Source organism: Lagopus muta, chromosome 5 (assembly GCF_023343835.1).
Source record: "Lagopus muta isolate bLagMut1 chromosome 5, bLagMut1 primary, whole genome shotgun sequence".
In the NCBI taxonomy this organism is placed as follows: domain Eukaryota; kingdom Metazoa; phylum Chordata; class Aves; order Galliformes; family Phasianidae; genus Lagopus; species Lagopus muta.
The window spans coordinates 4,801,438-4,829,249 of record NC_064437.1 but is presented as its reverse complement, the minus strand read 5'-3'; the positions used below and the strand labels follow the sequence as shown (position 1 = coordinate 4,829,249).

The following is a 27,812-nucleotide window of genomic DNA, read 5'->3' as shown; positions in this document are numbered from 1 at the left end:
AACGTTTGTTACAAATATTGCTATATTTGGGGGTAGTTGCTATGTTCAGGAATTCAGCAGTTGACAGGATTACTTCCAGCCATCAGCAAACAGCGTTACTTTCCCGAAAGTAGAGGCACCAGCGGGAAAACAAATTGAAGCAGGTGTGGGAATAGTTACAGAGCATAAGAAGTGCATTCCTGAGCCAAATGGACAGATTGAGAGACAGAGGAAAACTGATGGGAAGGAAAATGGCTGCCTACCACCCAGATCTCAGGCGTGGGAGGTGGAGGTTGGGCTCGGGCTTTGTTTCACCATCTCCATTTCAGCAGTTGTGTTAGCACTAAATGTGGGGCAAGGGTGGTTTTGGGGACCACGTTTCCAACTTGAGTTTGCTACAGCAGCACGAGCCCAACCACAGCGATGACCATAAGCAGCCCAGCCAAAATGCAGATGCTGATGAAGACGATGTCACTGGTGTCCTGGCTCTTGGTTTCGTGGGCATCCATCGCTCCCACCCCTCTCTGCTTCACGTCCACCATATTTTCTGCCTGGCTCAGCCTGTGTGGGTCGGGGCCAGCAATGAGGGACACGGAGGCTTCCTTCCTCTTGGGCTCACACTGCACCTCGTACCGGTGGATGTCCTCCTGGTCACCCACTGAGAAGTCGATGTAGAGCGTGCTGACAATGATGGATGTGTTGTTTCGTCTCTGCAAGACAAGGCTTGAGACTCCTCAGGGCTCATCTCCACAGGCTTGTGGAGACAGCTCTGAACATCCAGCTGGCAGCAAAGCCCAGCATCCACTGGGAGCATGGGAAAGAGGCCAGCAACTCCTTCCCATAGCTGGTGTTACCAACAAAATGTCATGGAATCACAATCATTAAGGTTGGGAAAGACCTCCAAGATCACCCAGTCCAACCCCAGCCCCTCCCCACCAACCATGTCCCTCAGTGCCACATCAGTTCTGCAACACCTGGAGGGATGCTGACTCAACCACTCCCTGGGCAGCCAGGGCCAGGGCATCACTGCTCTTGCTGAGAATTTTCTCCCTGTATCCAACCTGAACCCTGCCCCCAGCACAATTTGAGGCCATCGGCTCTCATCCTACTAGCAGTTAGCTGGGAGAAGAGACTGACCCCAGCTCACTATAACCACCTTTCAGAGAGCTGTAGGAAGAGATGTCAGCCCACTGCCCAGCTTGCTTTGCAGGAAGGTTTGCCAAATCCTTACCTGAGACTCAGCACCGCATGTGTCAAACCGGGTGTGTATCCTGAAGTGTGAACCGACCACTTGAGCCACGCAGGAGGGCATCCCCAAGTACACCTTGTTCCTCTGCAGCTGGGCCAGGGCCTGCACGGGGATCTGGATGTGGAAGTCCGTCCGTGTGCAGCTGATGTTCATGGGTACGACTGTCAGGACCAAAAAGGAGACACAGGTGAGCTGTCACCACTGCCACCTCTTGTGCTTGCTGTCCCCGTGACACACGCAGCTGGTGGTGGTGGGGACAGCAGGGACTCCAGCCTCATGGCTGCTATGCATCGTGCCACAGCCGTGGCTTGGGGTCTGATGTGACAAGTTGTGTTTTCAGGAGGAAAAAAGAGAGTTGTTTCATACAGCAGTGGTTTAGCCCTGCCTTGCACTGGGTCTGCATACTGTGGGCTCCCAAGTACTGGACAAACCCCATCTCTTTGAGCAGAAAGCAATGGATGCAGGAAGGAATCAGGGAGGAAAAAATGCCCCTCTCCATTGAAATTCATCCTCGTCAAGCTCAAACCAAGCACTTGGACAGTAATGAATTATTGAATTATTCCAACTCCCTCTGAATCTCGGCCTTATGAAACTGGTAAGATGCAATAAAATCAATATGAAAAAACAGTGTCAGTTTGCTACACTTAGTGCATTATAAAAACCATTAGAAGATTTACCAAATAACTAAAGTGCATTAGATGAAGAAGAGGAGGAGGAGAAAATGGATCCTCTCTCCTTGCATGAAGGCTCTCATTCCAATGGCCGTAAATCACACAAACCCCACCCAAGTCACCTCGTGGGCCCAGACAAAAGGAAAATATCTGCAGGAATGAAGAGTTACGAAAATTGAGATGCCACTCTCTCATGTTTCTGTGGTCCTGGGAATGAAACACAGCTTACTGAGTGCCTGGTACAAACCTTACCCCTCTCCAGCCTGTAAAGGCTTAGGATATAGCTCCATCCCCTCTCACTGCCAGGGCTACATTCTCCAAAATCCCTTCTGCTGCTCTCCCTATGACATATGATTCTCCTGCTGAGGGATTAAAGCTCCTGCACCCAGCTCAGCTGCTGCAGCTCCAGTGCTGCAGCACCAGCAGCTCTGCAGACAGGGTGTTGGGCTGCACACAGATGCTGCAGCTGCTCCTCCATTCCACAGACCCCAGGCTCATCCTGTGCTGAGTGCAGGCATGAATTATGCCCGATACATGGGTCAGCTCAGACGTAATTATCCTGAAATACAGCAAATGTGGCACTGAGGTGTGATGGCACCAACACAAAATGACTGAGTTATGGAAAGTGGTTTTGATGCATGAGAGGGTACCCAAATGCCTGGCCACCTCTCCTCAGACTTTCGTCCCTTTGTCCCCATTCACTGCAGGGGAGTTGGACTAGATGACCTTTAAAGATCCCTTCCAAGTCAAACAATTCTATGATTCAGCGAAAAATCCCATGGTTCTTACACTCACTGGGATGAGTGGATGCCTTACCTCCAACGTAGGCAAGGGAGAAGCCCCGCTTGGCCGTGCTGCGGTCTGTGTGGAGCACCAGCAGCAGCTGATGGCTGCGGGAGGTGAGAGGCGCTGGGCTCTCCCTCCCACACCACGTCCCCAGCAGGGAAGCGTTCTCAGCTCCACCATCAAAGGCATCCAGGCGGTCATAGTCACAGCCACTGGTCAGGCTGCTCCGAGCCTCCAGCTCCAGGTCCAAGAAGAAGACTTTGATCCGGTAGCCTGGGGGTAGCTGGATGCTCCACTGACACTGGAGGTTGTTGGGGTAGAAGTTGGGGTACTGAGGGCTGGAGAAATTTCCCTTGATGGTGGTGTAGACTTCCTGGCATTCACCTGCTTAGGGAAAAAGCAGAGAGGGGAGAGAAAAGGATAACTGAAGTCTCCTGGCTGATGAGTGCTCATGTATTTTGCTGCTAAAGCTTGATCTGCCCTCTTTCTCACTGCTACTTAGTGTCTGGCCAATGTTCATCCAAAGGTTTTAAGGAACAGCAGCATCTGAGGAGACCAAGGCCATAGACTTAGAACATCCCAAGTTGGGAGGGACCCATGAGGATCAAAGAGCCCAATTCCTGGCTCTGCACCCAAACCCTATGTCTGAGAGCAACACCGCATCTCCACACCCTTCCCGCCACCCCCCAAACCTTGCACCTGAGTAGAAACGGGCCTTGAAGCCCCTGCCCACAATGTTGAAGTCCGATTTGAAGAGGATGAAGAGATGTTGGGTGGAGGAGATGATGCGGGGCGGGCGGGTGCTACCGCAGTAGCGACCCAGGTGGGGAGCAGCAGCAGTGGGACCATCAAAAAGAGCCACGTAGTCAAAGCCACAGCCTTGGCCACCCTCTACTTGGAAGTCAGCAAAGATCAGAGTGAGGGGGCCATCAGTTGCCCTGATGCTCCAGCGGCACTCTGCGTCATTGGGGTAGCTCTCGGGGTACTGCGGGCTGGCGATCTCCCCAGACAGCCCCGTCAGTTGCCCACCACATGCATCTGCAAGGAGGTACAGCCATCGAGGTCAGTGAGTGGATGGGCACGGATGGACACCCTCATGGCCACCCCCTTCCCCATTACCTTTGTGGTAGGTGGCAGCAAAGCCACGCTTGGCCACATGCCGGTCAGAGCGGAAGACCACAGCCATGACGTGCCAGGCAGAAGCAAAAGGTGGTGGGGCACTGCGGCCACAGAAGGTGCCCAGAAGGTTGCCCTGGTCCCGGGATGCCCCATTGTAGACTTGGAGATAATCGTAAGCGCAGGCGGCGTGGTACTCCAGCTCAAAGTGGCTGAAGGAGAGCAGGACGGAGGAGCCCTCGGCCACCACGATCAGCCAGGTGCACTCCGTCTCGTAGGGGTATGGCCCCGGGAAATTGGGGCTGGAGAAGTTGCCAGAGGGTGCTGAGAGCACCCCGCCGCATTTGATGCCTGATGACAGGAAAGAAGGGTGGGAGGCAGATGTGATGAATCCCTTCTAGGACACACCTAAAAAGATGGTGGGCAGTGGGACTGGACTATATGGGAGGCACTTCCTCCTCCACCCCCCTGCAGCCCTGCTGAATGATGGATTCCCACACTTGACTGTTTCCATGAGCTCGTCCCACTGTCCACCTACAGCTCAGTGGCAGTATCTGTTTCTTGCTGGGAAAAAGTAAAGAGTAAGTTTTAAGAGAGCAGTGGCTACACCCTGGCTGGTCCTCAGCCAGGAATATACTTTCCTTTTCCCAAAAGCTGCAGGGGGGGAAATGCAGTGCCTGCACGTAAGGCAGCATGGCTAAGGCAGCCCCATCCTCAGTCCTGTGCCAGGAGGCAGCTGCAGCATGCTGCCCCACACAGCCTCTGGGGGTGCTCCTCAGCTCCCCAATTACAGGGGCTCTAAAGACAGATATTAAATGTAGGGTTAAGCCCATGGGCAGCCCATCCCTTCAGCTTTTTGACACTTGCTCAAAACATTCCCCTGCGTATGAAGGTGGTATTGGTGAATTCAGGCTAGGGATGAAGGGTTCAATGTGCTTCACAATGAGTAGTGCATGTAGGGATTGATTTTCTAATGAAACTATTATAGTGAGACATGGTTATAATGAAACAAGGCAGGGAGGGAGCCAGGACTGGGTGCATATGCTGCATAGTGGGCACAGACATCATATCTGGGAGGGGAGCAGGCTCTGTGCAGCCTATGGGGAACACGTGCTGGATCCCAAATATGGCTGCATGTTCACTGCCATCAATCTGGGTGAAGCATGTGCAAATCAATACTCAGCCATTGCACACTACTGTCCATTATGCTTGTCAGTGTGGTGACCCGGCAAGAGAGGGAGCTGAGGACATGCACAGTGCTGCACTGTGAGCAGATCTGGTGTGCATGTGTGCAAGAGCAGCAATGCTGGTGGATCTCCGCACCTTGCTAATTACCAGTGATAGGCAATCAAGTCATACAGGACTGTGCTAAAAGCCTGATGTTACTGGAATTCATATCCAAGAGGGAATCCTGCAGGAGGTCACTGAGGATGGGGTGCCTGGGCTGCTCTGCATTCTGGGGAGGGATATTGCCAGCTGCCTGAAACAACTGGCTGAGCTGTCCCACCCCAACCCCACGGAGTACTGTGGCCCGTGCCCAGGGTCACACTGTATAGATAACATGTGGGTTTCATCACACACAGCAAGCTGCACATACATACATACAAACACATACGTGTATACTGGTGCATATGTACATATATATGTACATAGAACTGCAGAAATTAACAAACCCTTCAACAAAGTGCCTATAACCACAAGACAATGCCTACCTACCACCTAAAACAAGCGTGACCTAGGACTCACCACCCCACGTACCTGCATGCCCAGTGCTGCTGAGCTGTCCCCAACCCCCGCCATGCACAGAACCTTACCTCCGCTCGGGGCCACCCTGAGCACTGTGCAGAACAGGGCCAGAACCGATGTGCAGCCCGTGGCCCTGTGCCCCATCCTGCTGTCATCACCACCCGAGCATCTCTCTGGAGCTGTCTGTCCAGGAGGGAAAAAATAAATACGGGGAGAAATAAATAAAAAGCAGGAGGGCTGCAGAATTAATAGTGGAATGAATAATTCATCGCTTGTTTGAATTAAGAGCAGCAAGCAACTTGATCTATTCCTCCCTTCCTTCACTCGGTTTTAATGATCTGGATCAAATGTCCCAAGGATTTACACTATAGCAGATACCTTGTCAATACACTATATTTAGAAGAGATATTAATGCTTCAGATATGGTGTATAATGGCAGTAAGTCTGGGCTGACAATATGCCCTTAAGGGGCTATGAAAATAATTTAGTTCACCAGGCAAGACAGCAAACCAAAATGGGAATTTCAGGCTCACCACGGAAAAGTACCTCAGGAATTAACGTGATTTATACTGGAGCACAAGCCAACTGTTGATAAAAGCTGGAGACACCGGCAGCATCCCAGCACTGGGCTTCTCACTGCCTGCCCAACAGCACAGTGCCTTCACAGCCCATGCTGCACACAGCCGCAGAGGCCTGGCAAAATAAAGCCAGGCGTGGGAGAAACCTCTGCTTGAAAAAGGCACCTTCCAGGCGGTGGGGAAAGAAGCAGCCAGCATCTCCAAACCTCAGCCACGGAGATGAGTTGCGTTTATTAATTAAGCAATGAGGATCGATGCCTGAGACATTTCCTGTGGATTAATGATGGGCTGGGAGGAGCCGTTGGCCCGAGGTGCTGCTAAGGACCATTAACGCCAACTGGCCATTAATTCCCAGGAAACGCTCCATGCCAAGGTCATTAAGTGCCTGTATTTACGTATGGGTAATAACAATGTTTGGCTGGGCTCTCTGCCCCTGCCCAGCCTCATTGGAGCCATGCGGAGCTGGTTGGCACCAGACACACATCCCACTGATGGCACGTCCACCTCCTCGGAGCTCAATTAGCTGGTGCCAAATGAGCTGGGATAGAAAGGATCTGTCCCCACGCTGTATCAAGGTGTCATCAGGACCAAGACCCCAGCCAGGACAGTTCTCTTGTCTCAGAAAGCCCACAGGTCCACCAAGAAAGAAGTTCACGGCTTATCCAGCACAGTCACACCAGGCTCCTTCCACCGCCATCCTCAGCACTCTGACACCTACGTGACCGCTCATCTCCATCCCTCCAGCTGCGCTCCGTGTCAGCAGTACCCCCAGGAGACGGGGAGGAGACGGGGGCCAGGGCTGTGCAGCACACCAGCTGTGACCCCATCCTGGGGAAAGGCATCCATCAGCCTCGGGCACATTCACCCGCTCCTGACCTGGGGATGGCAATTCCCCGGCCGGGCCGAGCCCAGGCAACACCATCAGTCAGCAGAGCAGAGGGGATGGGGGGAGGATGAGAACAGCAGTAATGCTGATGAGAAGCTAGGCAGCCCTTCACAAATGGCTCTGGCTCAGGCTGGAGACATCATGGGGTGTTGTTTTCTGGTGGTTTTTTTTTTTTTTTTTTTTTTTTTTTTTTTTTTTGAGGCTGCTGAATCAGGGCTCCCCAAACTCCTTGGTGGGAAGATCTGAAGATCTATAAATCATGAGTCAAAAAGGCATTTGATCCATTTAAGCAGAAAGGATGTGCTCAGGACCGCGAGTCGTCAAGAGGAGATCAAAGTTTTAAACGCGGTCCCCCAGGAAGAAGTGGAATTATTTAGGCAGGGAATAATGAGATGAAATTAAGAAGGTATTTGGGCTGCCCACGAGGAAGAGAGGAAGCAAAGCTCCTCTCCCTGGCACAGCACTGCAGGGGTCTTATGGGGGACTCAGTGCCCCTGTGAGCCTCGCTGGGGTGGCCAAAGCAGCCGAGCACCCCGCAGGACAGGCAGCAGCCTGCCTTCTCATTGGGGTGGGCAAGGACCTTCCAGAGCCCTCCATCCCACTGATGCCCAGCAGTGCCCTCTGCACTGGGCTGTCCCCATGAGCCAGGAAGAGGGACCCATGGCACATGACATCCAGCATGAAAAATGACAAAAGGACAGTGGTGAAGGGGGAGGGAAGAAAAAGAAGGGCAGAAAACGCAGAACAAAGCACCGAGGGCTGTTTAAAGGCTCCTTTGAGTTCATCACGCCAAGGACACGGTCTCCCCTATGGAGAATTTCTCACAGCCCCCATCCCCTCCGGCACAGCAAATCGGGCTGTCGGCTGCATGTCGTCTCCTCCCGCTGCCCTGCAGGCTGCCTTTGCAGGATTGCAACCCGCAGCACTCACAGCTTGCTCTGTCTCTCACCACCCTCCCTTTTAGCCACGAACAAAGACAGGAGGCTTCGCAGCAGAATGGCCAGACCAGCTGGGTAAGGTTTAACCATCGTGGCCCATATGTGCTGAAATACCCAGACATATTGGGGTTGAGCTTAAAGGAACAGTCCCAGCTTTTGCTTGAAAACGCGCTGCTTTTCCGAAGCAAGCGTGAAGTTTTACCTCAGGCCTTTGCTAAAAGGCTTTGTGGGTTTTTAGCAGCATCTCCAAAATGCAGGATGCTTAAAGCAAGAGGTATATAAATATGGCTTTCAGAGTACGTAACATCAGAGGAAAATATTTCCTGCATTCCCAGCCAGGAACAAAATAGTGAGAGCAACCAGAGATGGCAGCTCTTTATTTTATCAGCCCCATGCTGCATAGAAGCACCTCCACTACAGTGTGGGTTATGGTGGCTAAAAAAACAGTTTGAAGAGGCACTAAGAATTTGCCTTGGACCCTAATGTGGGCAACATCACTGCATCCACCTGCAGTAAAAGCCAGAACTCTAGGCTATGAGAATAGCCCTCAATCTAAAGAAGTTAGCTTAAAAGCTGCATCCACACTGGACTGAGTCCAGGCACTTGGTAACTGGAGACAAACCTCATGTCAGCAAGGGGAACCCATGCCATTTAAGACTATGTCATGCACTGTAAACATGCACCTTTGTGCAATTGCAAAGAACTTCTTGTGGTTTAGTGGCAACCGTGGCAGACTGTGTCTGCAGGGCTCAGGCTGCTCAGAGCTCTGACCCTGAACCACGTGAGAGGGCAGGCACATCCCGAGCTTAGATCCAGCTCTGTTACAGACCCCAGCCTCACAGGAAAAGAACTGTACCACTTGGGCGTGGGAGAACTAAGTATATTTACTCACCAAACACACACATTGATATGAGCCAAGAAAAGGTGTCAGAGCCTCCCTGCAGCAGTGAAGGAGTCAAAAACATGGTCAAGATGATCAGCCCATCCTTCACATGATCTCACCACCAGTGTCACTCCTGGAGCAAAGGCAAAGCTAAAACAGCAGAAACAATGCAATCAGTTGCTGTCTGCAGGACCTCAGGTACCCACACAGCTTCCCAGTGTGAAGCAGCGCCATCCTTTTGAGCAGCTCTTGAGGTACGTGCCCCCTTGTGCAAGGAGTATTATTTCAAACAGGTGAAAAATAGGCAGGAGTGATGATGCATCATCTGCCACAGCCATGGAAACCCTGTGAAATCCCAGCACAGGATGAACAAGGAATGAATGGCAAAACAGAAAGGTGTGCCAAAAGGGTATATGTCCAGGTGCAGCTAGTAAACACTGAGGTCTAAGAGGTAAAAGAGTGGAGAGAAGATAACTCAGATCAAAGGCAGAAGCACTGTGCACTAGAAGGAAGGGGCTGGAGTGCTCTGCTGTGCCCTGTAGAGCAGTATCCCAGCAAAGCCCAGTGGAGCTTTCACTCCTCACATGTTGTTCTTACACGCTCAGGGGTGCTCAGGACACTTTCACTCTGCGAATACCCTACGACAAAAAGAAACAGCTGTTTATTTGACAGTAACTTCAATTTAATGAATCAGGACTCTTACACAACACTTAGGGGACATGGAAAGCAGACAACCATCTTTCCCGATAGACAGCAGCTACACTGATGCTTCCCCACAGACTTTTAGGACATTCTCTTCCTCCCTCCAGACAGTACTGCAAGGGTTAAGGCTCAGCACAGGCAATGCAAATCCTCCTTGAGCACCACACACAATTCCACCCTCACATATAGGAGGTCTCTTTTTTTTTTGCACACAGCTGGAAAGGCTCTTTCCACAGAGCAGCACCTTCATCCCCATATTAATGTATTAGAAGGCAACTGAGGCACAGGGAGGCTGAAGAGACCTGCCTGGCCTCACCCAGCAAGATAACGACACTGAAATGAACCCCACAGACACCAGAGTGTCACACAGCGCTCTGCTGCTCCTGTGGCCTCACTATCTTCTCCCAAGAAAGAAGTCTCTCCAGGGTACAACCAATGGGGCACAGTATCACTGCACACCAACAGACTTCAAAGCAAGACATTGGTCTACATATTACAGCAGACGTGTACACTTGGATGCTTCTTAATATCCTTAAGTGGTGTCTCTCAAAACTGCATGTAAAGGCTCCCACTAAAAAGACTATGCAGTTCCTTCAGGTAAGGTGATTGTAGCAGCCACTCTGGAAGATCACCTGATCTTTAGACCTCTCAAGATTGAGAACCATACCGGAAAAATATATTTAATCCAAAGGCCTATGAAACTATAGGCATAAAGATCTGAGTCTTTTGAGATGACTGATTTTGAGCAATGTCTTTGAACAAGATACCCTAGTCTTGGCCTGACGCTCCTTGGTTCAGGAATGCTTTGCTAAAAGGCAAAACAGGAATCTTCTTCAACTCCCGCAGCTTTCAGATATCTGTTCATGTCTTCAGTGAATGCAGAAGATCCACAGATTAATACAAATGGCTTTTTTCGGCAGGAATTTATCATTGTCTTTATCAAGTCCTCATTTAGACGACCAGTGTATGTGTTTTCCTGATAGCTCCAAGGAAGATTTTCCAGTGAAGTTTCCTGAAAAGGCAAAAAAGGACAGTAAAAAGGACAATAAGTTGCTTACAGCTGTATCTTCTTCTTCCCCTCAGAGTACTACACGGGGTGTTTTTTACCCTTGGGACTCCAACCTGGATAGCAGTGATCTATCCCAAGACCTGTGGTCCTCTTGCAAAGGCCAGATGAAATACCTCCCTATCACCGGATCTGGCCACTGAGCCAAACAAAACTGAGTGTAACTACTGCCAAATAGCACTGCAGGACCTGCTCCTTTGGGAGCCACTACCCACCATGCCTTCTCAATTCCCAAGTCTTCAGTCCCAATTCTATCCCTCCCCACTGCCTCTTCCACTCCCCCAAGCCTCCTTCAGTTCCATCTCCCTTGCCAAAGCAACTGAAGAAAACCCTGCTCCAGACACAGCTCCGATCCCATGAGCAATGTTAGATCCCACGACATTAGATCTAACAGGACCCCCTACTGCTATTAATTAGAAGCACAAGGTGTTTAGATCTGATGGTGACAGGGGACAGACACACAGAATCCTAAAAGGGAAGATGCACCACTCAGCACTGGAGTACAGCAAGCCTGCTAAGAGAGGAGAGATATGTACGTAGGGCAGGCTGTGTTGACAGGGGTCAGAGAGGGTCAGATGGGTTTCTTACTGCCCTTCACTGGGTTGAATTTCAACAGCTTCTCAGGCTCTTGAGAAAGCACTGTCCTGAGAAGAGCATCTAAGCTATGTCACCAGATCACACACCTACAGAGCAGTTGAGGGGATGCCCAAGCACAAGCACTTTTCCCTCTATATCCAACTTGCCAAGACCATATGTGCAACATAATGTATGAGGCAGAACCACCATGAGATACAAAAAATGATTCATCTGAGAAGCTAAAAATGCAATGGGATTCATTCCCTCAGCATAAATAATTCTTTCTGTATCTTCCCTGCAATGAATCCTCATTGCTGAGGGAACTAATTTTCATCTACCAGATCTGTGCAGAACACAGGCAACTTTGGGACCAAATGAGAACGAAAAAGACCGCTGAAAACATAAGACCACTGAGAGGTATGCCCTCATCCCATGAATTTGGCACAGAAAATCGTTTTACAGAGGGGGCCACAACTTCAGAAAGTTTAAAAATGGGTCAACTAGGGGAAAAAAACTGCTGGGAAGTTGGTGCTAACGTACTAGAATAAGGGAGGTGTAGCCATGAGCAACAAATGGAAGATAAGGACAGACTAAGGCACTGGTATTAGGAAAGGAGAAATAGTTTATCTGCTCTGAGGCTCCAAGAGTAAAGCTTTCTTGGCATAAATGTTTTGGTGCAGCAACAGCTGTCTGAAGTGAAGGGGGAAATGATCAACAGTGAATATGAATCAGTGGGTCCCTCCTGACAGGAGAACTGCCAGCAGGGTTGAAGAGGGACAAGAAGAGAGGGTTGTTTCCCTAAAACTCTTCAGGCTGTTGGCAGCACAAGAAACCATTTAATAGATCTAACAACAGCAGCAACAGGATCAACAATAGCTTTGATAGCTGGGAAAGAATTAGCACCAGACTGACAGAAAAGCTTCATCCAGCACAACAGAACAGTCACAAATGTACTTCATATTCATTTATTTACCTGGCTTAGGACATAAAATATTCTGATGTTCCAGTATCGGGCCAGATCCTGGAGAAGAGGTTTCAAATAAATTTTTTCAAAGGTACAAAAGCAGCCAACAAGAGTTACAAAGGTTTCATCCTCTTCATTATCAGTTATGGACTGGAGAATGGGAAGCATTGGTGCAAGACCAGTGCCAGAAGCCAGCATGAGGAGTTCTCCATGCTAACAAAGGAACAGAGAATTCTGAATTAACCATCATGACTGGAAACAAAGGTGCTCATTGCCAGTTCCTCCTTGCTGCCACACTGCTAGAAGGTCCCTAGAGAGGGGAAAACATCAGGACATGAACTGCTACACACAAGTCTTCAAATGTGTTTTTCTATAAACCCCATCAAGGGCTACAAACAGCATTTTCAAGACTTATATATCAAATTTAAAACTGGATTATAACCCAATAGAAACATCTATCCTAACTTTAGTTTCAGTTCAGCTGTACACTTTGCTGACCCATTGCTCGTTGTTTTCCTGCTGGAAAAGATAGTTGTTTATTTTGGATGCTGCAAAATACAGTCCTGAAGGTGCACTGGGGGGAATTGTTTCTTCTTCACCTTGATCCACACATCACCCTCGTGCATTACCTCACTTCTATCAGAGACCCACCAGTGCAGCACCCAGTGCTTCCCACCTGCAGCGTGGAGATGTCCACTCATTTACCTGCACCAAAGGAGGCCCACGATGGGGACAATTCTTCTACAGCAAGGAGTTCTAAAGATTGCTCAGGTACTCTGTAAACTACACGCATAAGGATCACCCACACAGTCCCTGAATGAGTCACTTCTAGGCAGAGCTGCAATGTTTTGTCCCAGATGACCTGGAAGCTTTTAAGATCAGAAGTGAACAGTATCCTCACACAGCAGGGAGGATATTCCAGGAAGCACAACACCACTGCTCTGCAGGGAGCTTGGCCAGTGGGATTTTACAGCCCTGCTTTTGTTGGATATTTAAAATGAATTAAAAAAAAAAATAAAAGGAAGACTTTGGGATCTTAATGACCTATGTTTCAATTCTGCTTCTCGTTTGGAAGGTCAGAATTAAGTAACGAAATTAGCGTGCGTGAGAAGCCTTCCCCTGAAACTGGATCTGCCTTTCTTTGCAGAGAGCCTGGTATCAGTAGATGGGAATCAACGTTTGCAGAGTGTCTGGGTGATGTGACACCTCACTGGAGCTGCTGTAGTTCAGGGAACACCCAGGAGAGGAAAAGATCAACACCTCTTTTTCACTTGTGCTCAGACACAAAATAGCAGCACTGCTCAAACAAGGCAAAAAAACAATCCACACTCACTGCTGGGGCAGAATAAACTTCCTTTGTTAAACACATGCAAGTGATGAACAGAGAGCCTTGCTAATTTTCTAGTCTCCCACCCACCTCCTTCTCCTCTTCCCTCTTACATATGCTGCAGTTCAATAAGGTGTACTTTCCCCAGTTGACTGCTAATGCTGCAGCACTGCACAATAACCCAGGAAGTCCCTAAAATAATCATGAAAACAGTAATCAAATTGATGTCTTCCCTTTGGATTATTAAACAAAGCTAGCTGCCACGAGCTGAAACATCCTACGTCTCTTAGGAAACTAACCTTATTAGGTCGATATGGGAACCCTCCAAATGGCCCACGCCAAAAGGCCGTGTCTCCTTCTTTCCAAGTCCTTATGTATTGTGACATTAGCCCAGCTTCATAGCACTAATAAAAAACATTGCACAAAAGAAAGGAATAATTATACTCCGTTGGAAACTTTCCCAGCTTAAAGTCAATTATAAAGTTATCTGCATTTAAACAAGAAGGGGGCAAAAAAAAAATAAAATATTTCATGCATTTAAAAAGAAAGAAAGATCATTCTATTTGAAAAATAATTCAAAGTTATACCCAAAACAAAGACATTTAAATTAAATCATATTGGATTCATTCCCGCTCGACTATAATGTAAACACGACCCACTCCTATGCAGTCTGAATTTCCAAAACTGGAAAAAGCTTAGCAAAGTTCCTGCTTACAAAGCACGCGGAGAAGAGCACCTTGAATGCAAAGCACAGCCCGAGCCTTCAAGCATTCTCCAAAGCTCAGGGTGTGGGATCTGTAAAAGCCCTCTGGGCACTGATAGTTACATAAACACTGCACAGCTCTTCCTTTGTTTCAGTGTCTCCGATGCTGTGTTGATACAATTAGTGACCAAACGAGAGGCTTCTCATTTATAAAACTGTTTCCAGAACAGATCATCTGGATGCCTTTGTGTTTTCAAAAAAATATGTTAATTTGGGCTTCACAGAAGGAAAATATTAGTCAAAAAAATGCTTTACTCTCCACTAGGCACAAAAAACCCCACCATTTTGGCTTTTCCTCATAGGAATGCTAGCCTCACTGGTGACTGATAAGCAAGGGTGAGTGCTTGTTCAAAAAGAGAACCATAGAGTGGTTTGGGTTGGAGGGAACCTTAAAGCCTACCCAGTCCCAACCCCTGCTGCAGGCTGCTTGGCACCCACCAGATCAGGCTGCCCAGAGTCCCACCCATGTCAGCCTTAAAGGTCCCATCCAAGCAGCCTCATTGCTGTACGTAATGTGCCATAGGCATATACCTGTCCTACTTGTATGATGGCCTGATGTTGACAAGAATACATGCAAAAGAACTGTCAATATCTATGGGACCTGCTCAGAGAACAACAGCTGGCCCATCCTCCAGAAGCAGATAAGCCTAACAGCTATGGCAGACAACTGGTCTTGCACAGAGGCGATGCCATTGATAAGCTTGAGGAAAAGCAACACAGCCAGAGGTCAAAAGATGGAATGCAGTCCAAGCCTTCAAAGCCTTCAGCCCACATAACTGAGAGAAGGGTATCTGGGGGTATTTTCTGCACTGGACAAAAATCCAGCTCCACACCCCAGTGCCTGGACCAGCCACCAAGCAGCACTGCAGGCAAACAGAACTGATGAACTGTGCACCGAGAAGCTAAGGACAGGAGTGAGCAAGTGTGTGTCTGTGCTTGCAAGCTTGTTAGCTAGCAAAGAGCACAGATACTCCTCCCTTGTAACAAGCTCACTTAAATAAGATATCCTGGCTATTAAGATCTATTAGCACCAGTTGTTACATTGAAGGCAAACATCACATGCACACATCCAGATTCTGCCCTGCTGTCAGAAACATTTCATGCTCAGAAGGCTCTGGGCAGGTACTGAATCTCATGCAAAGAGCGTCGCATCAAAGGACCAGTATTTGATCCCTACCTTCTTTACCTGCACATGGAAATCTGAGACAAGAGGAGAAAAGTCAACCCCTCCTTATGACCCACTCCCAGTGGACCATGGTAATGGTAACTAAAGCAATCCTTGCTCCAAAATTATTTCTGAAAATCGGAGTAAGAAGTGATTGAGTGGGCTTCAAATGAATTTTTCTAAATAGAAAGAAAAAATAATTATCTCCTGGGGGGAAACCTCTACACCCAGTTTTACATGGAGAGAAACCCTAACATTATAAAATCACTCAAAAAGAGGGTTATGCTCCGTAAATGGCAACTGCTTCACTCTTAACTGTAGTATCGCAAATGCAATGCTGTAATAACAGGAGACAGAAGGGTCTGAACAGTGCTGGGATTGCATAGTAATAATAATAATATAGTACTTTCCAAAATTGCTTGAATAGTGTGAAATATACCACAACCTACAGAGTGAGTTATAAAAATGGCTGCTTTGCACTGGGTGTTACCAATCTCTTTTGTCACTGCCAGAGAATAACTATAGCTCCCTTTGGGATGAAAGGTTCTACATAAAGGAAAGGTGTCATTACAATCATTACTATTATTACTGAAATGCAAAACCTGTGAGTAGTAAGCAAGTATACATGAAATTTCACAGTCATCCTGTGAATGTATCCTATTAATACAACTCAAATGCAACATTTCTCTCCCCTACCACACACTAATTGCCACAAGAATGGTGAAACGACCCTCCCACAGGTATCTTATACAAGCTATACACATTTCTAAAGAACAGGGCAGACATTCAAACATACAATACATAATAGACCTCCAGAACATGAAATCCTGGAAGACTGGCAGGGGACAAACGGTCATTTCCTGGCAGTCACCTGGGACACCCAGCATTCTGTGTCTTACAGCTACACTGAAGGCTGCATCTGCCCTGAGGAACCACTACTGACATACAAACACACGGCAGAAAAAGATTTTCACTTTGGTATTTTCCACACAAACTAATTACGCATTTGCAGGAGCCCTGAAGACTACATTTGGAAATATTTCCAGCCCAGTTCTTATGTAACATCCTTTTGAATCCCACCAGCTCACCCAAACTGGGGCTGTCACCAAACACACTGATTTATTATTATTTTTACCAAAAATAAGAGCTTTTATGAGGAGTGTCCTTAACACAAAAATAAGGAGTGGGGGAAAGCAACAGCTGGGCAAAGGCTTCCCAAAATCCAATGGTTCCACTGGACTGGCTACTGGGTGTGACTTCAAGATCAGACTGAAAAGGCAAAACGAAATCAGGGACACGGAATGGGCATCTCCTCACACAGTGGCAACTGCAAGGCTCCTGAGAGGGCCTAGTGTTTAGTAGAGATTGTGCTGTGAAGCACTTGTTTGTGTGTCACCTTCCTCTACTTCCAGCTTCGTGGAGGAAAAAAAAGCAGCAGTTTCTATCAGCAAAGTTTTTTGAAGCAAAAACTGCTTCAAAACAACAGAGAAACCGTCCACGAGGGATTTGACAGTGCCTCCCTTGAAGTGCTGACAGTGTGCTTGGTTCCTAAAAGAAAACACAGTTCCCAGCACCTCAGACTCTAATCTATATTGTATAGACTGACTTACTTTTATTAGAACTTCAAAGTAACCTTCTGCATTCCCTGGGCTAATGGGAGTGTAGGCTCGCTGGACCTCCAAACCATTCACCACTCCTCTGAGAAAAGAAATATAGGAAACCACTGTAACGTGTGTCATTGACAGATATTACCAACACTTCTGCTTTTCTCTGGGGAGATCAGGCAACGCCAAGGGAGGCAGCAGAACCCCTCCTCAGTGGCTCAGCCTGTGCACAAACGCAAAATGCTCCCCTGTGAGAGGTAAAAATCCACGGGGGACATAACTTACGATGCATCTATTGTTTTCCTGCTGGTGGCCCCAGCTGTATCCCACATTCAGCTATTGCATGCATTCCTGGAAGGAAGCTTGGGAAAGAGTGGCAGAGGGGACAGAAAATGCCCTCTGGTGTGCTATACCTTTCTTTTTGTGTTTGGACAGCATCTGACAATTAAATAGTGACATCAGGGCACAGCCTTAAGTCCAACTCTTGTCTGTATTTGCTGTATTTTCCTGCAAGCCTTCTCTTTCCATTGAATATACCCACAGTGCTCTTCACTACTGACTACAGTAACTGACTCATATGGCCAAACCTTTTCCTCTGCTGCACTGCATGAGAGGGCTGAAGGGAAGGCAGGCAGCCAGCTGTGTACATCAGCTGTTAACGCACGAGTAACATCAGCAGATACAGATCAATGGCATCATAACGTGACTTCTGCTTTCTGGCAATGATCACCACAGATGGCAGGGAGAGAAACTTCTCCCAGGTGGCCACTTTCTGGTGAGCCATTAACTGCACAGGAGGGTTGTTTTCCTAGAAATCAGTTAGAAAATGCCCAGACAACAGAAGCAGCACCATGGGTGCTGAGTTACTTCGAGAGACAGAGCCTAAAATACCCAACTAGGAGTTGAGTACAGCTCATTGTCCTCCCTGCAACACACAGCAATAAGCCATCTATTGTAACACCTATTCTTTCATTCTTTCTTTCTGCAATTTATTATTTCTTTTTAAATCACACCCAGTTCTTTCTGACCCACCGACATGAGGATAATGCTGAAGGAAAAAAAAACAACAGAGCTTTGCAATGACTTTTGCCATAAAATTAGCAGAGCTAACAAGCTCACGGGGCCTTTCATCTGTATTACTGCACAGCTATGGAATTATGATTTGCCTGGTGTGAAGGCTTTGTCTATGGACAAAAAGCCATAGATGGGGTTACATAATGCGGGCTGTTTAAGCAGCACAGAGAACAATACCTTAACACGATGTGTTGTCCCAAACCCAATCGCAGGCTGCCATTTCCTGGTAATTCAAACCTGTACTGGTAGGTGTCCTCTGTTAGCTGCTGCACCGAGCTTATGGTGAATGCAGTAAATGCATCCGGACTGAGCTCTGAATTACTACTCTGCAAGAACAACAATAAATAATTACTCGGTTAGATGACCGCCTTTTGTTATTTCATGTCTCTTCGGAAGCCAATTTAGCGCTAGGGACGCGCCATCAGCGCAGGCACGGAACGCGAGGCCGGCGCGGATGCCAGCTCTCGGTCACACGGCACAGCTCTGAGCGCAGCGCACCTCCGTTACACGGCACAGCTCGCAGCCCTGCCTGCGGGTGCCACGAAGCCGTGCTGACCTCCCCCTGTTTCTCCACGAGGAGGTTTTTGTCTCGCGCTGCTCTGGCCCGCTCCCATCGCTCCAGTTCCTTCTCGTACACGTCGTAGACGCACGGCTGGCAGCCGCCGCCGCAGCACTGCGATGGAGAAGGCTCCCGGGGCTTGAGAGCCTGCCACTCCTCCTCCTCGCGCCCGCTCATCGCCTGCAGAACGGCAGCCCCGCATCGACAGCGCGGAGCCGCTCGCACCGCACGCCGCCCCCCAGGGCCCCGGCCGCCCCGGCCGCCCCTCCCCCCGTCCCGGCACGGCGCTGCGCGCACCGCCGCCGCGTTTATCGCCCGTCCCTCCCCGCGGAGCTCTCCCATTGGCCACCTTCGCCGTCACTCACGCCGCGGTCCCGCCCCTACTGCCGGCCCGCCGGCCCGCGGCAAGATGGCGGCGGTGGGAGCCGTAGCGGCGAGGCCTGCGGTGCTGAGGCGGGCGGCGGCCCACAGCCGCGGCATCCTCACCCGCCCTGGGCCGCCCCGTCCTCGCGGCCCGCTGCCCCGCACGCCCTGGACCACCCGCGGGCCGCCGCCGGACCAGCTGGCCCAGGTGGTGGAGCGGCGGCCGGTGCGCGAGCAGGTGGAGCTGGACAGCATCACGTACGCGGGCCGGCAGTACTTCGTGCCCGGCCTGGCCCGGCCGCGCTTCCCGCCCTGGGACCGCGGCTGGAGGGACCCGTGGCACAGCCCAGGGCCGCGCTACGAGGACATGCCGCTGCGCAAGGAGCGCAGCTGCTTCATCTGCCACCAGCGGGTCCGCATGCTGGAAGGTACCGCGCTGTGCGGAGCCCGGGGCGCCCTCGATGCGGGGACGGCGCGTCTGGAGCGCTGCGTCCGGGGTGCGGCCCTTAGGGCAGGAGGGACACGGATAAGGGCCGCTGATCTGTTGGAGTGCGGCCACCAAAATGGCCCCCGGAACAACACCACTTTTCTGGCCGAGAGCTGTGGGTGTGCTGCCTGGAGATGAGAGAGCTCCGGGGAGACCCGAGGGCAGCCTGTCAGTGCTTCAAGGGGGGCTGTGAGAAGGAAGGGGACAGACTATTGAGTGGGTTCCGCTGTGATGGGATGAGGGGAAATGGTTTCAAACTAAAATGAGAGAGATGCGCCATCCCTGGTGACACCCAAGGTCAGGCTGGATGGGGCGGTCAGCATCTGATGGAGCTGTGGGTGTCCCTGTTCAGTGCAGGGAGTGGGACCAGATGGCCTTTAAGGGTCCTTTCCAACTCAAGCAATTTTATGATTCCGTGAATGATTCCATTCGTCAGCCTGCTGCACTGCACGCACCCATTGCCAGCCTGCCTGGTGGCTTCGTTCGTAGACTCATTAAGATCACCAAGTCCACTGCACCATGCCCACTGACCATGTCCCTAAGTGCAACAGCTGCCCTTTTCTTAAACACCTCTGGGATGGTGACTCCATAGCTTTCCCAGCCTGTACCAGTACCTCTCCACTCGTTCTGATAAGATTTTTTTCCTAATATCCAGCCTGAAGAAAATTCACACCTGTGTGTGTTTTTACTTTTGTTTCGAGGGGTTCGGCAGGCGCAGTGGCTCACCAAGACAAAGCTGGTGCAAGGCTTGCCTGCAGCGGTGCTCAGCATCGCCGAGAACCCAGCATATCAGCTCCAGGAGCAGGAAGAGGCTGTGCACCGTGCAATTGCACATGCACGGCTCTGGGAGACCACAGAAGTTGCTCCCAGAAGAGAAAAATATTGGTAAGTGTTCACTCAGGTTTCGGTGTAAAGCCGTTCATCAGTGGGAACCAGAGAGTGTAACACTACAAGGAAAACTCACACATAGAGCTGCCATAGAGAGAGCCGTGGTGCAAAACTGTCAGAGCCTTTGTCACCTTGTAAACAGAGCAAAACAGTGCAGTTCTGGAGGTTGGCAGTAGTTACACAATGTTACACATACTCCATATTGAAGCTTCTTTTAGGCCAAGGACTGCGTTCTGCTTAAGATCAAGTTTTAGCTGATGCACAGCGTCAGTTTTCAAAATAAGTAATGCTAAGCATTACCTCTGCCAGCTTGGAACAGGGCTGGTTTGCTGGGTATTAATTTGAGATCTGTGTTAGCAGTAATGTTTTATAGCTTTCATATCCCAGAAGCATCCGCCTGCCATTAGCACAGCATATTTACTTCATGTGACCATTTTTTTTTCCCCCTAACTCTAAAGCCCTGTATTGTTTGAAGACTTGATACACTTGTGCCGGTCAATGTCAATGAAGTATCCTTCCCTGGCTAGAAGAATGCTGGCTCGAAACTACCGGATTGCAGCTACGTGGGAAAGAGGTTGGTTGCTGCTGTGCTTGAAAGCAGTTGGCTCTTTTCCTTATCGTGAGAGGGCTAACAAAGGCATTCAAAAGCTTAAGACTTAGAAAGACCAGAACAATTTCTAGAACCAGTTCTTGATTCAGTAGCACTGCGTGGATAGTCAGCCTTGATTGTTGGCAGGGTCCCTGCCCTGAGGAGATTATTGAGGTGTTGGGCAATACCAACAAGGTGGTGGGAGAAGAGAACCAAGTGTCTTAACTGGTTGCTTATTTTTGGCATCCAAATCTGCATAGTGATCTTTCTAAATGTGCTTAGTTAACAAGCGAACACCAGTAATCAACATTGCTGCTTTAGAAAAAGAACCTACGGCTGTGCTATTATTTAACGTCAGTTTGGAGGTGAGGGGCAGAAGGAGCCTTGTAGAACAAAGGGCTGCATAAGTGCTGTTGCCCGGAAGCAAACGTAAGCCTTTGCCTGATGTTATTTTAGTGATGTTTGAATAGTCTGATTTCCCTTCCCAGAATCCACTCTCCTTCAGATCCGTGGCCTGAATGGAATACTTATGAACTCTATGACCCCAATACCGCCGATAGCCTCCAAGGAAGAGATACTGGCCACAAAAGACCATGTTCTGGAGACCTTCTATCCCATCTCTCCTACAATTGACCTTCAGGAGGTGAATGTATACCAAGAGCTCAATGACACAGGCAAGTGTTGGAGGTGGCAGTTTGCTAGCAGTCCATGCCTTTCTGCCTCACAGCTCTGGGGAGGGGGAGGATGGGAGTGGGGCAGTGGGTGTGCAGTGCAGGCACTCCAGTGGTAGGACTGTGGAGGAAAAAAAAACAGGCAAATTGCTTTAACAGATCCTGAAGATAAGGGAGAAAACATTGGCTCTGTAGTCTCTTAGTGAGCGATTTCTGATGTGGTTATCTGCCGTTTAGGTTTCAAAGATGGTTATCCGTACTCTCATCCTCACACTCTGTATTTCCTGGAATCGGCCAACAATCGTCCTAACAGGTTCAGACCAGAACAGCTCCGTGCTAAAATGCTGATGTTTGCTTTTGGCAACGCACTGGCAAAGGCGAAGGTGCTGTATGGGGTATGTATTGGAGACTGCCGCTGTCTTGCTGGGCCTTTGTTCTTTCCCTAGCACCACAGCCAGCAGGAAGGGTTGTGGAATTCCCTTGCTGTAGCATGTTGGAATAGTTTTCAAAGCTGCACTGAGGATACTGTATCACAGCTTCCCACTCCAGAGGTCTTAGTCTAACCTTCAGGTATGGCTGCTGCTATCTGCTGATCCAGAGCACCATCTCAGCAGTGAGCACGTTCATGATGTGACATGCACTGAGGTGGTAATAGGTAGGAGCCAGGGAGAAGGTTTAACTGTAAAACTCTAACCCTTCCCACATCTCAGTATGCAAATTGATACCTCACTGCTGGCTGAGGGAGGAATTTTAATTAAAATACCAAATCTACATTCAAAACTTGTTTGACTAGAGTAATTTTCTGGGCAAGGTAACAATACATTTATTAAAATCTTGGCTTTAAACCAAGTAGAATATGCGGAATCAGCAACTACACGTACAATTTCTGTGGTAGCTGGTTTTTTAAACGTTCTCCTTCCCTTCTTTCCTAGAATGATCCCCAGGTTTTGGAGCAGCCAATAGTGGTGCAGAGCGTTGGCACAGATGGCCAGCTCTTCCAGTTCTTGGTGTTCCAATTAAATACAACCGACCTCGTGTCTAACGATGGCATAAAGAATCTAGTCTGGATTGACTCCGATCAGAATCTGTATGAAAGTGCCCAGTGTGTTCCAGAAGTCAAGAAGAGAGTTGTTACAGTAAGTGAGGGGGGGCAAAGCACTCCTGGGCTGGGAGCGGGTTAGGGTTAGGCAGCACTTTCACCTGTGCCAGAGGTCTGGGAGGTGGCACGGAGCTGTGCTGTGGGTTTTAAAGCAGCTGAGGGGACTGAGGCTGGCACTGGCGCCGTTCTTACAGGAGAGCCTGAAGCAGGTGTTACTGCCAGGGAGTATTTGTACTGCTGATGTACTGCATAGCATACAAGCCGCACGCCAAGCTTCATATGAACTCCTACATAAAGATATCCCCATCTGTAATATACCATCTCATAGTACACTTGCTTGAAATCAACTCATGCTCTGATGAAGGAAGAGCTTCCATGCAACTGTCAGCTTCACTGCAGAGTAAACAGAGCACCGTGCTGTCAGCCCCAGTTACACGGGGAGGGCGTCTCAGGTGGATGGACAAAGCGTTCCCACCGCCTGAGATTGATGGCAGTGGGAGTACCTCCACACAGAGCCACCTGGGGAGGGCAGGGGGAGCACAGTTTGGAAGGCACCGCCTTTGAAGCCTTGTTCAAGAGCGTTTAAAGCTGTTGTTTGTCTGCATTAATCACTTCACTGCAAACTGAGCATCCGTGTCTTTTCTCTGCAGAAGCCCACTGGAATATATGGCTTACAGCCAGAAACATTCAAGAAGTTTCTGGCGCTGTATCTGCATGGAACTGTGTGAAATTCAGCTCAAATGAAAATCCTTCACCAACTGTACCTGCTGCTTCTCTTTGCCAGAACCATCGCATAGTGAAGGAAAGGTGGACTGATGTACTTGCAGAAATAAATTATATTGCTGCAGAAAGTAAAATTTTTTTTTAAACCAAATTGTGCCTGAAGAAAGTTTAATTTGAGGAGCTCACCTCTGTGAGGCTACAGAGTGATCAAGTGCATCCTCCTGGATGTTTTCACGGTTACCTAGCAGGAACATAAACCTGTCGCGGTTCCTTTGCACAGCTGCTGTGCTCCGTGTGCTTTTGCACAGCCTAACCTATTTTCAGAGTACCTGTGAGTGCAGTGTACATGGGAGGTACCTGAGGAGCTTGAAGAGGGGAGCCTGAGTCATGCCCTTCTCCTTCTGTGTGGGTTTTTCTTTGCTTTGGGTGCTTTGGGGTGTTGTGCTGCCCTGCTCTTAGTTCCCAAAGTACTTAATCAGGGAGGCTGGTTTGCTGAACCTGCAGAACTGCCGTTCTTTTACCCCTCCCAATACTGATGAAGAGAAGTATCCATTTGGGGAAAGCGCTGTGGAGCGTAGCATGAAACTTTGGTGCCTGGTAACTGGCAGTGGCTGCTAGAAACACAAAGAATTTCTTCCTGCCACACTGTGCTAGCTGAGCAGGAAGCATGTTCTCTTAAAACGGGGGGATTAAGTATGTGTTTTTTTTGTAAGATGAAGGTTAAATTAGCTTCAACCACATGTAAAATGTTTTCCAGTTCTGCACTGTTGCCCTTCAGCACATGGGAAGGAGTAGGACAGCCTGGCTTATGTTAAGGAGTGGAGGAGCACATACATTCCCAAGAAATTCGTATCACGTCAGTCTCTCGTGTCGGAGACTGGTCTGTGCTTTGTGATCTCGTCTGACCATCTGGATGAGCACCTCCGCTGTGTGCTCCAGTCTCAGGCTATCAAACAGCTCCACTCTGCAGATTTCAGGAAACAGATCCTTGCTCGTCAAACTGGAGATCAGCTGTTGGGCTCAATGAATCGGGATGCGTCTTCTGTGAGTTAAATTAATAAATCTCTCAATGGTTAGGAGAAAATGCTTGAAAGAGAAATAATCCAGTAAGTGTTGCGTTGATCTAAATTATGTTAATTCCGTCTGTTCAAAGGGCTGCTCAATTCAGCTCATCTGTTTAAATCTGTAATTTGCACCCGGCTATTTAGGAACATCTTTTGATAGTTGAGCTTTGCAGAGGCTGTTCCAGGTGGTGGTTCTGTCTCTTCAGGCTCGTTGGCTCTCTGCTATGTGATGGGGGCCCTGCAGAACAGCTGGAAGTGACATTGCTCACCCCTCCTGTCATGGGTCATCGCCCGGCACAGGGAGGCAGCCCTGCTGAGCAGCCAGCCCTGCACTCAGCGCTCGCATTCCTGAGCAGAACAGCTCTGCTGAGGAAGCTGTTAAAAGGTTGGTTGTGGTAAAGAGGGGGCATGAAGAGGGAGATGAAACACCTCGAGTGCTCCTGGTAGGTGGGGCAGCTTGTGGAGGTGGTCTGCACGGGAAAGAGCCAAAGTCCCTTCAGCTGCTTTTACCGCTCCACAAAGAAATCACTGCTAGTAAAGGCAGCTTCAGGGAGGCTGGAGTCCTGCCTGCACCAGTAGTTAGAGACAAAGCATGGGAAGGGATGGAGGAGGGCAGAACAAAGGCAATTTTAAAAATGATGGCGGCAGTGAAACACTGGACACTCAGTGGGGAAATGAGGTCGCTTCAGGTACCAGCTTTGGTCACTCAGAAGCCACGTGAGCTGCCAGCCCCAGTTCTTGCTCATGTTGCTGGGGGTGCAGCAGCCCCATGTCCTGGGTGAGCTCTGAGGTCCCACAGGGAGGTTGGGGTGGGCAGAGCTGGGCTCCTGGCATGGCTGAACCCTACTGCAGGTGTCCTGTGGGCGCACTGCATGCAATCCAGTGGAGCCACCCTTTCCTCCACTGGAGTCGAGCTGGAGCTGGGAATGGGGCACAGAGGCACATCTGGGCGGGCATCAATAAGTCATAAAAGCTCATCAGCAGCTAAAGGGCATTACCTCAGCACGGCCCGAGAAGCAGACATTAACATTTCATGAACGGCAGTCGGGAAGCAGAACGTGGGAGAACATGTTGGCTGTGCCGCCAGGGAGAGCTGCAAGAAGAGCTCCTGCTCCCTGCATTAGGAGCAGCCGCCAGCACCGTGAGCCTGCTGAGCTGTTCCTGGGATCCCCCTTGCCTCTGAGAGCTGCACAGGCTGCTTCCACTCACTGCAGCAGGCGCTCAGGACTCAGGGCAAGTGTGCGAGTCCCTCACTGCTGCTGAAGATGAGGACTGTTTCTCCAGCACTGCTTTCCCCTGGCTCAGACCCAGTATGGGCCCAACATCCGGGGGCTGTTAGCCAGCAAGTACACTGTGTACCTGGCTGGAGCCCCTGCTCGCTCACCTCCTCCTTTAATTTAATGAGCAGCGACGTGGGAGACAATTATCCCTGGGGCCGGGCTTGGGAGGCTGCTGGGGAAGGAGCTTGGCAGCTCTCAGAGCTGTGTTGAAAGAAACAATCCAAGAACTGGTGAGCACGAGGGTCCCTACGCCTTGAGGAACAGAGTGCAGAAATCTGCCTTTCTAGCCCCAGAAAGTGCTTCTGTGCACCCCCAGCCCCCCGCCTGGCTCTGCCATGAGGAGCTATCAGGCGCCCATCAGCACCCTTAGTGCCTGCAGCACAGGGCCCCATCCGCAGTACTGTGCCCAGGCTGCGGGCCCCCAGCTCAGAAAGATGGGGGGCTGTTGGAGAGGCCCAGAGGAGGGCCACGAAGATGCTCAGAGGGCTGGAGCACCTCTCCTACAATGAAAGGCTGCGGGAGCTGGGCCAGTTCAGCCCAGAGAAGACTGCGGGGAGACCTCGTTGTGGCCTTTCATTGCAACACCTGCCCTGGTGTTGCAGCCAGCCTGCAGCAGGGGTCGGAGCGAGGTGAGCTTTGGGATCCCTCGCAACCCAACCGTTCTATGCCTTTCCCAGGCTAAAAGCTGAATTTGCTTCAAAATGCTCCACAAATCCAGGAAAGCAGCACAAAAGCAGCCTGTCTCAGGCACTGCCAACACATCACCCTCACCACTGCCTAAGATGGCCTCCAGCAGCCCCAACCCACAGCGCCCCGGCACTGCACTGGGTCAGAGCCTGCATGCAGAGCTCACAGCCGTACCCACAGCCCGCGCCATGAACAAACAGCTGTGCACTGGATTCAAATGTTTATGTTGATATTTATTACAGCATGGGTGGGGGGGGGGGGGGGGGGAGGGAAGGGAGAGAACCGTTTCATTCAAAAAAATCCATCCCATACCAATGAAGACAATAATTTAGCTATTCATTTTTAAAATACATTAAAACCGGTCCTTTCATTTCCTCGCGTCAGAACAAAAAGAAAGAGAAACAAAAAAAGATGGAAAAGCAGGAAAAAAAAAGAAAGAAAAACGGACCCCTTGCGGAGCCCACGGGCGTATCTGCGACGCAATGGATCTTCATTGGGTCGTTCCTAGCGTTACCTTGAATGCAGTAAGCTGACTGTAAGGATGAGTGCCCCCGCCCGCCCCTCCCTACCCCTACAGGGAAAACACAATGAATGCCTAGGAAAAAGAAGGCAAACATTTAAAAAAATTCGTATTACACACTAAAAAAAGTTCTGTCGTCATCTCATGTCTCGCAGTCAGAATAATAAAAACAAGCCAAATGTTCCCAAAAACATTTCAATGAAGGGGTGCGGAAAAAAGACATCCCTTTAATAAAACATTATCAACAAATATCGTACACAAACTACAATGTATAATAATTACTTTTTTTTTTTTTTTTCTTTTTTTTTTTTTTTTCCCCTCTTGGTATTTTAGAACCAGACTACAAGGTAAGAAAAAACACTGAAACAAGATACAATGCTTTCAATAATCCGCACAAGGGTCAATCCAGGGAGATAATATTTTACAGAGTATGATATACACGGAGCAGAAATGGAGATTGAGAAAAACGAAGAGCAGTGCAGGGGGTGCCGAGCGGCCCCCCACCCCTCCCAGCGCGGGGCCCCTTCCTGCTGCGTCCTTATGACAGAGTACAGAGTAGCAAGGATACATGGCAACAACAGTCACTGCTTAGAAAAGATCTCCATCCAGTTCCAGCTCACAGAGAAGTGAAACCCCGACAAGAGCACATCTTTAAAGGAATAACAAAGCAAAAAAGACAAAGCAAAAAAAAAGCCCCAAAAGAGCCGAGGTTGGCTGAGATCACAGCTTCAAAGTCCCAGGGCGGAGCAGCCCTTTGGTTCTCCTTTCTTTCGGTGGATTTAACAAGTCAAATCGGTGTTGGTGGCGAA

General features: G+C 49.4%; 3 protein-coding genes across 4 annotated transcripts; 1 reads left to right on the top strand and 2 right to left on the bottom strand.

The window, feature by feature from the left end:
• On the bottom strand, positions 1-9,540 carry CDCP2 (CUB domain containing protein 2). The gene is made up of 8 exons (XM_048946269.1): positions 9,430-9,540; positions 8,842-8,982; positions 5,616-5,730; positions 3,805-4,152; positions 3,385-3,723; positions 2,716-3,069; positions 1,211-1,389; positions 1-689 (listed from the first exon to the last, which is right to left on the bottom strand). Exons 3-8 carry the CDS (start codon positions 5,689-5,691, stop codon positions 375-377), a joined length of 1,611 nt encoding a protein of 536 aa, XP_048802226.1. The 5' UTR covers positions 5,692-5,730; positions 8,842-8,982; positions 9,430-9,540; the 3' UTR covers positions 1-374.
• LOC125693872 (NADH-cytochrome b5 reductase-like) lies at positions 9,504-18,880 on the bottom strand. Of its 2 annotated transcripts, none has more exons than XM_048946272.1 (6): positions 18,709-18,880; positions 18,251-18,399; positions 17,006-17,093; positions 13,767-13,871; positions 12,150-12,353; positions 9,504-10,546 (listed from the first exon to the last, which is right to left on the bottom strand). In XM_048946272.1, exons 1-6 carry the CDS (start codon positions 18,832-18,834, stop codon positions 10,343-10,345), a joined length of 876 nt encoding a protein of 291 aa, XP_048802229.1. In that variant the 5' UTR covers positions 18,835-18,880; the 3' UTR covers positions 9,504-10,342. The 2 variants fall into 2 exon arrangements, with proteins under 2 accessions (XP_048802229.1, XP_048802227.1); XM_048946270.1 differs by having other exon boundaries at positions 9,506-10,546; positions 18,630-18,880.
• A 140-nt stretch (positions 18,881-19,020) lies between these two features.
• On the top strand, positions 19,021-23,603 carry MRPL37 (mitochondrial ribosomal protein L37). The gene is made up of 7 exons (XM_048946670.1): positions 19,021-19,423; positions 20,184-20,367; positions 20,829-20,944; positions 21,448-21,633; positions 21,868-22,025; positions 22,563-22,766; positions 23,380-23,603. Exons 1-7 carry the CDS (start codon positions 19,042-19,044, stop codon positions 23,455-23,457), a joined length of 1,308 nt encoding a protein of 435 aa, XP_048802627.1. The 5' UTR covers positions 19,021-19,041; the 3' UTR covers positions 23,458-23,603.
• Positions 23,604-27,812: the final 4,209 nt, after the last annotated feature.